This window comes from Heloderma suspectum, chromosome 5, assembly GCF_057233095.1.
Source record: "Heloderma suspectum isolate Gila_16-S chromosome 5, 16-S_ref, whole genome shotgun sequence".
In the NCBI taxonomy this organism is placed as follows: domain Eukaryota; kingdom Metazoa; phylum Chordata; class Lepidosauria; order Squamata; family Helodermatidae; genus Heloderma; species Heloderma suspectum.
This window is the reverse complement of record NC_139462.1, coordinates 38770835-38784392: the sequence shown is the minus strand read 5'-3', so window position 1 is coordinate 38784392 and position 13558 is coordinate 38770835. Positions and strand designations below refer to the sequence as shown.

General features: G+C 43.9%; 1 protein-coding gene across 4 annotated transcripts in view; it reads right to left on the bottom strand.

Moving 5' to 3' along the window:
- The window catches only part of SEC24B (SEC24 homolog B, COPII component), a 51499-nt gene extending 38659 nt beyond the window's left edge, over positions 1-12840 (bottom strand). For 2 of the 4 annotated variants that reach the window (XM_084855839.1, XM_084855840.1), the window contains exons 1-2: positions 12526-12840; positions 3700-4410 (exon numbers count right to left, since the gene is read on the bottom strand). In XM_084855839.1, coding sequence (XP_084711965.1) covers positions 3700-4410; positions 12526-12643 — 829 coding nt within the window. In that variant the 5' untranslated portion in view covers positions 12644-12840. The remainder of the gene's footprint in view (positions 1-3699; positions 4411-12525) is intronic. The other 2 variants (XM_084855841.1, XM_084855842.1) reach the window with 1 other exon arrangement.
- Between the last annotated feature and the right edge of the window lie 718 nt (positions 12841-13558).

Below are 13558 nucleotides of genomic sequence, written 5' to 3'. Positions count from 1 at the left end.
TCTAGTTCCTCTGCCTCTTCGAAACCCAGCTTGTACTTCTGGTAGTTCTCGGTTCACATACTGCTGAAGCCTAGCTTGTAGGATTTTGAGCATCACCTTGTTGGCATGTGAAATGAGCGCAATTGTACGGTAGTTTGAACACTCTTTGGCGTTGCCCTTCTTTGGAATTGGAATGTAAACTGACCTTTTCCAGTCTTGTGGCCATTGTTGAGTGTTCCAAATTTGTTGGCATATTGAATGCAGCACTTTAACAGCATCATCTTTTAGGATTTTAAATAGCTCAGCTGGAAGACTGTCATCTCCACTAGCTTTGTTGTTAGTAATGCTTCCTAAGGCCCACTTGACTTCACTCTCGAGGATGTCCGGCTCAAGTTCAGTGACCGCACTATCATGGCTATCAGGGACATTCAGATCTTTCCTGTATAGTTCTTCTGTGTATTCATGCCACCTCTTCTTAATCTCATCTGCTTCTGTTAGGTCCCTGCCTTCTTTGTCCTTTATCATGCCCGTCTTTGCACAAAACGTTCCCTTAAGATCTCCGATTTTCTTGAAGAGATCTCTAGTCTTTCCCATTCTGTTGTTTTCCTCGATTTCTTTGCATTGTTCATTTCAGAAGGCCTTCTTGTCTCTCCTTGCTATTCTCTGGAACCCTGCATGCAGTTGGATATATCTTCCCCTTTCTCCCTTGCTTTTTGCTTCCCTTCTTTCCTCAGCTACTTGTAAAGCCTCATCAGACAGCCACTTGGCTTTCTTGCATTTCTTTTTCTTTGGGATGGACTGAGTTGCTGCCTCCTGAACAATGTTACGGACCTCCGTCCATAGTTCCTCAGGCACTCTGTCTATCAGGTCTAATCCCTGAAATCTATTCCTCACCTCCACTGTGTATTCATCAGGGATATGATTTAGGTCATACCTGAATGGTTTAGTGGTTTTCCCTACGTTCTTCAATTTAAGCCAAAATTTTGCAACAAGAAGCTCATGATCTGAGCCACAGTCAGCTCCAGGTCTTGTTTTTACTGACTGTATAGAGCTTCTCCATCTTTGGCTGCAAAGGACATAATCAATCTGATTTCGATATTGACCATCTGGTGATGTCCATGTGTAGAGTCGTCTCTTGTGCTGTTGGAAAAGAGTGTTTGCCATGATCAGCGTGTTCTCTTGGCAAAACTCTATTAGCCTTTGTCCTGCTTCATTCTGTACACCAAGGCCATGCTTGCCTGTTATCCCGGTGATTTCTTGACTTCCTACTTTAGCATTCCAATCCCCTATGATGAAGAGGACATTTTTTTTTGGTGTTAGTTCTAGAAAGTGTTGTAGGTCTTCATAGAACGGATCAACCTCAGCTTCTTCGGCATCAGTGGTTGGGGCATAGACTTGAGTTACTGTGATGTTGAATGGTTTGCCTTGGATTCGTACTGAGATCATTCTATCGTTTTTAAGATTGTACCCCAGTACTGCTTTTCCCACCCTTTTGTTGACTATGAGTGCTACTCCATTTCTTCTAAGGGATTCTTGCCCACAATAGTAGATATGATGGTCACCTGAATTAAATTCGCCCATGCCTGTCCATTTTAGTTCGCTGATTCCCAAGATGTCGATGTTCAATCTTGCCATCTCATGTTTGACCACCTCCAACTTACCTTGATTCATTGATCTGACATTCCAGGTTCCTAAACAATATTGTTCTTTACAGCATCGGATTTTCTTTTCACCACCAGACACATCCACAGCTGAGTGTCCTTTCGGCTTTGGCCCAGCCGCTTCACTCTTTCTGGCGCTACTTGGAAATACCCTCTGCTCTTCCCCAGTAGTATATTGGACACCTTCCGACCTGAGGGGCTCATCTTCCGGTGTCATCTCTTTTAGCCTTGTGTTACGTTCCATGGGGTTTTCTTGGCAAGAATACTGGAGTGGGTTGCCATTTCCTTCTCCAGTGGACCACATTCTGTCAGAACTCTCTGCCATGACCTGTCCGTCTTGGGTGGCCCTGCACGGCATAGCTTATGGCTTCATTGAGTTACACAAGCCCCTTCGCCACAACAAGGCAGTGATCCATGAAGAAGGCATTTAGTTAAACGTTTTCCTGGCTCATTACTGTTCAAAATCAGGATTTTGTTTTATGAAGTGTTAATTTGTAATTTGATGGGGGGGTGTTACTATAAAGTTATGATTACACCTTGACTTCACTTGGTAAAAAAAGGCAAAGTGTATGTTTTTGAAATAATAACCTCGTTCAGCAATTTCATGTACCTCCTTTGAAGTTCCTTTTCTGAAAAATGATGACCGCTTGGCATCACTGTGTGAAACTTTCCCCCCTATATGTGTATGTGTGAAGACACGTACATGCAGACGTACATTATGCGCAAACTGAGGATAACACTTCATGGATCTGATGAAGCAGGTCCAGTCCTCAAAATGAACAGCCTTTGAAAACAGTTCAGAAGCTGCAGCTTGTGCAAAATGTGGCAGCCGGATTAACAAGGGGGATCTGAAGGTCTGAACATATAACATGATTCTGGCCTACCTGCACTGGCTGCCTGTGCTTCTGAGCCCAATTCAAAGTGCTGGTTTTGACCTATAATGCCTTACATGGCATTAGGACACTACCTGACAGAGCACCTCCCCTGGTATGAACCTAGCTGTACACTACAATCGTCATCTGAGGCCCTTCTCCAAGTGCGCCCTCCAAGAGAGGTTTGGGAGATGGCAACACTCCTCAGTGGAGGCCCCCTGATTATGGAATGCTCTCCCCAGTGAGGTCCGCCTGGCACCAACGTTGTCATCTTTTCGGTGCCAGGTTAAGACCTTCTTCTATTCCCAGGCATTTGACTGCTTATTATAGGGTTTTTAATAGCTCCTGGGATTTCTTATTTATTGTTGATTGCTAAAATTGTGTATGTATATAGCATAAAATGGTTTTTTTATATTACTGTATTTGGCTATTGGGTGCTATAGAAATGTAATAAATTAAATGAAAAGCTTACACCACAATACATTTGTTCAATTTTAAGGTGCCACAAGACCCTTTGTTGTTACTGCTGAATAGCTGTGTACTTCAAATAGCACTAGATTGAAGAGAATAACTAAATTCTGACCTGTAAATCGATATATTTTTAAAATGTATTATTCCACTGCTGCCATGTCATTAGTATCAGAATGAAAACATAAAAGAACCAGCTACCAGTAAAAAGCATCTTTATCTAAAGTTAACTGAATGAATCACCTGCGCCCTTGTCTACGCACCAATCCAAACCATTTAAATACATACTTCAGCCTTGCCTACTCCAGGCAATCACACCATTTATTAAAATCCTGAGAATTTCAATTCACATTATTTTAGATATAGAGCTGAATGACTTGGTGAAAGACAACCTTGAAAACATTACTGCAATTCTGTTCTAAACACATACTAAGGTTGCACAAACTGGAACATGCTCCTATAGTGCATTTGGCTTGTAGGCCAGCCTATCATAACTAGCGGAAGGGTCAGTATTTCAAGAGAGGGGACAGTGAGCTAGGTGGGGAAGAAAAATACTTGGAGTGAGGGAGCACGATGAAGGAATTCAGCTCTCCTCATCCACATACACTTTTTGTTGTAAAATGTAGGCCCCTCCCATCCTGTTTTAGATATGAACAGAGCAGATACATGAACAACCCATCAACTCCCTGTCCCATCTACTTTAGCTCTTTATGCAATACCTGTGCTCATTGGGTTGCTTGCTTCAGGCAAGGATCCTGCAAAGCTTCCACTGTGATTCGCTTGAGCTGACTGGAGTTCTGGGGCCATCCATGACACAGAGCTGTAACCCAAAGGAACTCTCTGTTGCCCTGTAGGTAGGCCTCTATTTTGACTAGAGTAAGCATTTGCCTCTTGAGAATGTCCAAGAGATGGTACACTGTGGGAAGTAGGCACTTGCCCATATGGACTGCCAATGGACATGGAAGGATATGACACACTAGGATAAGCAACACCAGAGACAGCAGGCATGGCATAGTGACCGGAAGGAGCAACAAATCCCTGAGATGGAACTGAAGAGCTGACAGAGTGCAAGGCTGAATTACTGTAAGGATTACCAAATGAGGAATGTGACTGTGAAACGCTGGTATGTAACTGGGATGCAGAAGAAATCATTCCTTGGATAGGTCCAGATGATTCTGCAACATGAGGTGCTCTATTGTACAAGTGCTGTGATCCCTGTGTGCTCAACATCTTGGAAGTCACAGAAGATGCATTAACATTTTGTGCTGGCACTGAACAGTGGGCAGAATAATAATCAGCACCACAGTGGTTATCCAGCTGTGAAGGGATAGCTTTATTGGGCACTTGTGAATAGTGTCCTGAGGGAGCACTATAGTTTTGAGGGTGTGATCCATATCCAGGGGGGAACTGCATCTGATGTTGTGCTGGTCCTGAAAGAAAAAAATAATTAAACTTATACAGATTGTATCTTTAAAGAGTAGGAAACCAAATGTCATGACGTGTTTTTTGCCTATGAGAACTCACACCACAATAAACTAGTTCATATTTAGAGTTTTTTGTGTTTTGCTATACAGACTATATATTCACTCATCTGGAATTTGCCCAAGTGTTCAGTAACAATGAGAGTCCAGAGACCAGATAATAAGAATACTTTTGCAACAGCTTGTACAATTCCACATAGCAGACATTGAAGCGGACTAGATTCAAACTTTATATCACATATGTGTATGGAAATCTCTCTCTCTATATAAAAATATTATATTAATTATATATTATAGAATGGCAGTAGCAAAGAAGAATTTCTTGCCTACCACCAGAAAGACAGTGCAATGCAACACAACTGTGCTGTAAAAGGCAGTTGATAATCTGGACCACCTAGCAATGGGAACCAGAGATGTAAACCATGATAATTTTGCAACCTGATTTGGATACAACATTCAGAGCAACTTGAGGACCACTGTGTTACTTTGGACAGAACCCAACAGGGCGCATGTTATGCCCCTGTCGATTCCCTTCTGCCCTACCAATTCCCTTCCACAAACAATGGGTCCCACTGATTCCATTGCGCAAGCAGGACCCTCCATTTATACAAGGGAGATTTTGCGCTTCCTAGAGGAAGCTCCAAAATGAGCAGAACTAGTTTCAGGTTGCCCTGGAAGAGCTAAATCGATCTTGCACAAGTGGTGGGGGCTGCTTGCACAATGGAATTGGCAGGGCATAAGAGAATGGGTGGGGCATAAGCGCCTTTTGGATTCTGCCCCAAAATGCTCCAATGTGCTGGTGTTCTGGACACTTGTATTGTAAGCAATGTATTTCACTGGCACATTACTGTGATACCTTAGCTCAGGTATCCATTTTGATTCTGGAAGAAGCAGCATGGAAAACTGCCAGGAACACTGATAAAGCTCTTTAGATGGCCATAGCAAGGAAGGACCCAGTATGTATGAGCTTCCTCCATTAGATTTAAGTGAATTGCTCCTTGTATCTATGGAAACGCGCAAATACTGCCTGACTGCCATGCCACCAACCAGCTAATGGACCCATGAAGGTACCTTTGAACTGGCCAATCCAGAGCTTTGGCGGAAAAACCTGGCCCAATCCTTAAGCTCCCATTTCCTAGATAGGTTAACAGATTCAGATACCACTTAATGCTACCTTTTGTTTTGAAAATTGTGCTGCTGTGTATGGCTAGCTACATGTAAATTAAGGGGGAATTTCAATCCCCAGAACCAAATTATAGTTATCTTAGTCTTAAACTGTCCTGGCTCCAGCCCCTGAGTCCTTTATACCCTTAGTTTTGAACCCTATAACTGGCCTGGAGTTCAGGGCACACTTCTTTCTTTTTGCCTGGGCACCCCTCATGTTTGTGGGTCTCAGTTCTAAGAATAACCCAGGGTTCAATTGGCTTCTACTGCACTCTGGCACTGATTCCACATTTCCAAGGCCAGAGTCCCCCTGCTTCCCTAGTGAACCACTTCGTTGCCTCATTTGTCCAGGGAGATCCGTTTGCCTTGCATATCCAAAGAAAAAAAACTTTATTCTCTAGTAAAGCACCCACTGAATCCAAAGCCATGTTCCACACATAAAACAGCACAACATGTGAGCTCCTGACACGCAGTTTTGGTGTCTTGCAGGGGGCTGTGACCTAAGTCTAAGTTGTTGGTTTTGAGTCCAAGGGTGGAACTCAAGCAAGAAGCTGAGAGTAATGGGAAGCTGCTACCACAGCACAACCATTTTTAGCCAGCTTTTAAAATATTATTGGGAATTCTAAGAAGAGCCTCATTTTCAAGACTCACTATCCAAAATTTGTTTTTAAGCCAAATTGTGGTGGCTCTGCAATCCCTAATAAAGGCCAAGCCAACATTCGGTCTCCCAATGTTTATTGATAATGTGGGCCATTCCATTATCAAATTTGGCTGAGACTTTCATTCCATTTTTAATTCTTAGCTAAAGCTGAAAAAACCGAGGGTAGTCTGTGCCCTAACTATTTGGTGCCATCCAGGAAGTGAAATCCTTTGGGTTCCCATTATTCTAAGTCAGGCAATTATAACTGTGTATGCTCCTTCTTCCCCTTTCCACCTAAAATTATCCATTTCTGCACCCATGGCCCACTATTGTCAACCGCACCCAAGATTCCCTGGTTGTATAGCCTCCCAATTCCCTGCCTTGCCATTTCCATAGTATCACCTTCCACTCCACATTTGGCAAACACTAATTCCCCCAATCTTCATCTTTCTCTACCTCTATGTTAGGCCTATTAGAACTAGTATATGGCTCCATGTACTAAGGGGCTAGCATGCTAATCCAGCTGTTTTTGTCTTTTATAATGCATATGCATTGAGAATGAAATCAGTAACAATACGCTTTTGGACTTGAGTGAATGTCCCCATTTTGTCAGAATATAGTGCATAAATCTGCTGTGAGCGCACCACACTTTTGATAAAAAATCTCTAGTCCTGCATTTTCCATTACATGTGTATTACATGTGTAAGTTAACCTGTGTGTGAAAATGACAATGCATGGCAACAACTAGCAGATAGAAATATTTGAAATATAAATAAGCAGTTGGGACAAGCAGCATTTGGAGTATGGAAGAGTGCATGGTCCTGTCCTGTGTGTGTGTGCGTGTATATATATATATATATATATTTATATTTGACGTTCAACTGTTGTTGAGTCTGTGCTGTGTAAAACAGTAAGCAGTTATGCCTTGTATCCATGTCCATTTTAGCTAATGAACATCAGCTAGGATCACTGTTAATTTGCATAATGATCTTATCTGATGTAAGAATCTGTAGCCCTCCGGATGTTGCTGGACTACAACTCCCATAACCTAACCATGGGCTGGCTGGGACTGATGGGAGCTGCAGTCCAACAACATCTGGAGAGCTACAGGTTCCCCACTCCTGTACTAGCCTGAACTGTAAGGAACTGAACAAAACAAACAAACCTACCTGAAATCAAGCTCAGCCCAACATGCTCCACTTCCGTTAGTTTTTAGTCTGGAATCTTGCTAGATACTATCAAAAAGAAGGTACTCAGCTCTCACCCACACACTCCACTCACCTACACACTCATTCAGAGCATCTTGCCCAGCTTTCTGAATCTCCACACCTTTATAACGTGCAGTAATTATCCAAACATTAGTAAACTTTATAGACTGCACCAAGTCTCATCCTTATTGGCTCGTTCACTCCAGAGAAAAGGGAAGCGATACTCATCAGCGTTCAGAGGGACAGGCGCCAGGGTGTTCAATTTGAGTACTTTTGTGGATTTCCTGCCAATATAACTTCTCAGTTATCTAGCTACACGAGCAACAGTAGAAATACAAATGATAAACTTAAAAAAATCATTTCTCTTTACCCACAGTGAAAAGTCTTGTTAACTTTGAACTTCTAGACTAAGAAAACTAGGCATACTGTTTTAAAAACAGGGCCTCCACATGGAGTCATGCCAGAGAACCTGAATGTTAACCAAAAAAAGATATTAAAAGAGCAGACATACAAGAAAGGGGAAAGTACTAACATATTTTAAACAGAGATACTATCAAAGTAACACCAAGGATGTCTAATTAAGGCTGCAATCCTATATACACTTACTAGAGAATAAGCTCTATTGAACTCAATAGGGTTTACTTCTGAGAAGACATGTATAGAATTGCACTGCAAGGATGGTTTTTATTCCAGAATCAGAACAGTAATCTGATGCGATCTGTGATGGTCAAAATCCTCTACATGGAAAGGGAAATTCAACAGGGCTTAAGCCTTGTGATCACCTCAAGCTACAGTAACGGAACAAACGAGTTGCTACTAAAGCTGCACCGAATTTTCACCTTGGAATATCTGGTGAAGTATACTTTCGACAGGTGTAGAAAGCCCTACACATGCGCACCTATGCACACGCACACACACAGTACTGCCTCCCTTTTCTTACTGTCTTACTGCTCAGTTTTAATTCCAATGGATGCAGCTGATGAATTACTCTGTGCCAAAGATTCTGCGCCCTAATTCCCTCCTTTGCTATCAGTTATGGCCAGTGCACACTCCAGCTTAACTCTGCCTATGGGCCAAAAGAACCCAAAAGTGGCAATACAAAGAGGCAGGAATTTAATTTGTTGTCCCACCACCCTGCCAGAGTGGGCCCAAACATACTTCCATAGACCATCTTGTTTTTACTCATCTGTAAGCTGCTCTGAGACCCTTATTATCTGAAGAGCGGGTTATAAATGCTTTAAATAAATAAAAATACACTGAACAGTTGTGTCAAACAGGGACACACACATGCCATTTGAGTTTTCACTGCCTGCTACAGCATAAAATATAAAAACTCAGAACTTGTTCACTACTTTCTACCAATAATCATTCATAGTTAAATTACCACTTAGCAGAAGCCAGTGCTGAATATGTACGTGTGTCCTATGTTTTATCCAAGGAGCTATATGCAGCTTACTTTGGTCAGTCATTTTACCTTACCAAGACCTCAGAGGGGTAGGTTAGGTTGAAAGATAGCGACTTGCCCAAGACCATACAGTAAGCTTTGTGGATGGGCAAAGATTCGAACCTAGGTTTCTAACATTTTAAAAAACACAATTCTAGCCACTGCATGACATGGCTCTCAAAGTTTGCATTTTTAGAAGGTGCAGCCTTTCCCACTTCTGGCAGAGGCTCCACAGATTAGAACTAGCAACCACAGCAACATGATGCACCAAAACAATCTGGTACCAACAAGGATCATATCCAGAAGTCGGTACAGTCATACATTCAGCAATGTCTTAACCTTCAAGGGTGGGACAAAGCTGAAAACTTCATAAGAAATTGTTGCCATCAACTGCTTGCAACTAAGAGGATTAGAAAGTTATCCTCAAAAATCCAAACAAAAATCCTTGGGCTGTAATAATAATATACCATCAAGAGGACCATATGAAACTCACTCTTTACCTTACTCTTACAGAAACCTTTTTACAGTTTTCACTTTACACACATGAGCCAAAGACTTATTTTATTCATAAAAGAACTGTTTCACTACCATACTTGGTGATTAAAATGCTCAGATATGCTTCTTTATTCAAACACAATCACATTAATTTAGAAGCACATAAGTTATTTCTCTTAACTGTTCTTAAAAATCTGGATTTCTGCCACAAACACTTATTATACAGTGGTGCCAATCCTACATAAATCATTAGCAATACTGACAGATTAATAAATCATTAGCAATACTGACAGATTAAAAATGCTGGCTAAATATTTTAACAAAACCTCTAAACTTATTTGTTTAATAGGTAAAAAAACTGACATTCATAAAGGGCAACTTGGGTCCAAATCTACTTAAGCATGCACACATTTTAATGCCGATGCACTTGCCCTGATAGAAACCTGTGCTGAAAACCGTTGATTAGCACAGGAAGTAAAAACGCAGTTTAGGAATATTTAGTTTCACAAAACAAAAGCCTCCCAACCAAAAGAAGGAACATGTCAAAATACCTGTGGAATGCTCTATGTAAAACAATTGTTTTGTTCAATCACAGCAAGGGGCCATCTAGTCCACAATCCCATTCCCAACGACAAGCCAGATGTCTCTGAGAAGCACACAAAGAGTAGGTGGCAACAGCCCTCCCTCATTGTTTTTCCCAGCAGCTAGTGTTCAGTGGTATGCTATCTCTGAACATGGAGGCTTTATTTGGCGATCACAAATAATAACTGTTAGTCAAACCTTGATTTGTTGTCCAACAGCAGCCTGATTCAGGCATACAGCCAAATCCATGGGGGCTAAAACTGTGTAGGGCAGGGGTGCAGAACGTCATGCATAGGGGCCCAATCGAGCCCTCCCGGGGCCTCCAGAAGGCTACACCCCATTCCCCTGGCCCCATCTTCTTTCCCTCAACCACTGATCGGTGGATTCCCTGCTTGTGCACAGTTGAATTAAATGGTTGAAATGTATCCCCTATGGTTTCGTTACTGGCATTAAGAGCTTTAAGCTAAAATATTCTGGTATTTTTGGTCCAGCCCCTTTTGCCTTTAGCCCCACCCACCACTGGAATGCGGCCCCCAAGAGCTTCTCTGAATGGAATTCAGCCCTCGGGCTGAAATAGGTTCTACACCACTGGTATAGGAGTTGAAGGGCCACACGCATCGCCTCCAATGTCCCCACGTGTGCTGGTCCCAACCCCTCTACTCCTGAACTTCATGCGTTCCGTGCAGAGGTCCTAAGGGAGACTTTTGCGCTGAACACACAAAGGTCTCCAACAGAAATTAGTAGATTGGGGGTGCCCTCTTCATGTGTTTGCAGTAAACACGAGAAAGGAGCTAGTGACTACACTGCATGATGTAAGAATGTCTGCAATACAGAGATGTAAACGAGGGGCCCCAAACAGACCTCACCTGTGTGGACAAGATAGGATTGTCAATCTCCCTTTTGTATACAGAAGTAGAGGATGTTTACATTAGCTCCAAGCATCTTAATGACTGGAGAATATGTTGAGATACCACAGTCTGTATAGTTTAGGACTGGGGGTGAGGGGAGCACAATCATAGACTCCACTCAATATCCCAGAGCCAGAAAAAGTTAGATTCATGCTAAAACCAAGCAGATTACCTAGAACTCAAAATGATCTCTCCAATGTAGGTGAATGGGCAAAATGGCAACTGAGATTCAATGTAAAGTGACACACACATTGAGCCAAAACCTCCTAAATCGACATACACAATAAAGGGGTCTGAACTGGCAGTGACTAGCCAAGAAAGATCTTGAGGTCACGGTAGAAAGAACAGTGAAGGTGTCCTGCAACAGCGGTGAAAATAAAGGCAAACTCCATGCTAGAGATTAAGAAAGGGATTGAAATAAGACAGCGGGTATCTTCACATCTTTTTATACATACTTGGCATGGCTACATTTGAAATACTACACACCCACACAACATTTAAAAAGATACTGTAGAGCTGGAAAAGGTGCAGAAAAGGGTCACTAAGGGTGCAATCCCATGCCCATCTGATTGGGGAATACTGGGAATTGTAGGACTTTTTTCTTTCTAAACATGCACAGGATTGCACCCCAAAATGATCAAAGGATTGGAGCACCTTTCCTAAAAAAAACATGTTAGAACATCAGGCCCTTCAGTTTAGAAGAAAACAAAGACAAGGGGGCGGGGGAGAGAAATGATAAAGGTTTATAAAAAATATGCATGATGTGGAGAAAGTGGATAGAAATATGTTTGTATTCCCACTTTCACCATAGTAGAACTCAGGGTCATCTAATGAAAGTTGCAGAAAATTCAGGCCAAGCAAAGAAGAACATCTTCACACTAAGCATGACTAGTTTATGGAATTTGCTGTCACAAGATGTGGCAATGGCCACTGGCTTAGATGGTTTTAGATGAGGATTAGACGAAATTATGGAGGAAATCAATGCCTATTAGCCAGTCAGGAGAACGAAATGGAACCTCTACAGAGGCAGTACATCACTGAATGCAAATTGCAGGGAAGCACACAGAGCTGGGGGATGCCTTCATGTCCTGCCTGTTGCCTTCCCAAAAGTAACTGGGTGGCCTCCGAGCTGGACAGAGCATGTGGGTGGGGCTAGATTGGTCTAATCCAGCAGCGATCTTCTTAGGCACTAAATTTCACATGTACCTGAAAAGTCTGCCATATGAAAGTTAGATGCTCGGGCTTGCGCGGCATCTTTGCGCTCAGGCCAAAGGATGTTTCTCTCTCACACACTCCCTGCCCCTTCCGTGTCCCAAACCACCCCCATCCCTGACCCTTGACATTCCTACAGCCACAGCCCCAACATTTCCCTCTTGCTGCGGTTGCTGCTGCACTCTCGCCACGAAACTTGCCCAACTCCATGGGGCACCCCACCCTCTTGTGCCCCCCCCCACCCACAGCTCTACACCACCCCTCCCACCAGCCGATACAAACTCTCCCCCCTCCCCTCCGCTCCCCTCCGCGTTGCCTCCCGGCAGCTTTGCGCCCGACGCGACTACTTCTTTCTCCTCCCCGCCTCCCTTTGCCTTCGCCCTCACCGTCCAGCCGGCCCTGCTTAATTACCGTTCTGGCAGAGCCCCACGCCGCCCGGGGCTCTGAGGCCCGCGGCGGGCCCGCCCGGCAAGAAGGCGGCGGCGGGGGCCAGGGGCGGCGGGGGAAACCCTGTGGGGGGCACCGACATGGCGCTGTCCTCACGACGACGACGACACTGCTGCTGCTACCGACGCTGCCGCGTCCTCCTCCTCCTCCTCGTCCTCGGCTCCCCCTCTCGCCCAAGGAGGCAGTAGGATTGGAGGCGAGGAAACACAGGGCGAGAGCGCGCCTGCGTCGGCCGCCAACGGAACCTATTCCGGAAGGACCGTGCCAAGGAGTTGCAGCGTCGTCCCTCGGAAACCAGCACCCCTGGGCGCGCGAGCGGAAGAGCGCCGCGCTGTCACTTCCATCGTCGCTTCCCTCCACAGCTCCCCCTAGCGACACCGCCGAGCCGTGTCCGCCGCTGGCCCTTCTTGCTCTGTTATATAGTGCCCTGGAACCTTTCTTCTTCTTCTTCTTCTTCTTCTTCTTCTTCTCCTTCTCCCCCTCCCCCTCCCCCTCCCCCTCCTCCTTCTTTTTGCTGAGTTTTTTTCCCTCGTGGAATTTTATCTTATTTCGAAGTAAAGTTAACAAAATACAGGCAACAAAAAGAACATACATAATAACAAATCAAGATCACTAAAGAAACAAAGGAATTCACTAATTATAATTCTTCGTCTGTAACTGATATGCTTACAAGACTATCTACAGCAAAACGGCCTAAGTAGGAGCTCAATATCTAATGAAAGAATAAAAATGCAATTTATACAGCATAGAAAAGGAGTGTGTGTGTGTGTGTGTGTGTGTGTATCAGGGCGCAATCCTATCCAGATAGGCGGCCGCCTATCCAACGGAGGGCAGGAGAAGCACGGAGGGGATCGTTCCCTCTGAGCTTCTCCTGCCCTGCATTTTCGGTTAGACAGCCGATTGCTGCTGTCTAGCCGCGGGAGGGCTGAGCAGGGAAGGAGGCTGCTGTACAACACACTGGATGTGTTGTACAGGTATTTCTGCCTGCCCCGGAACA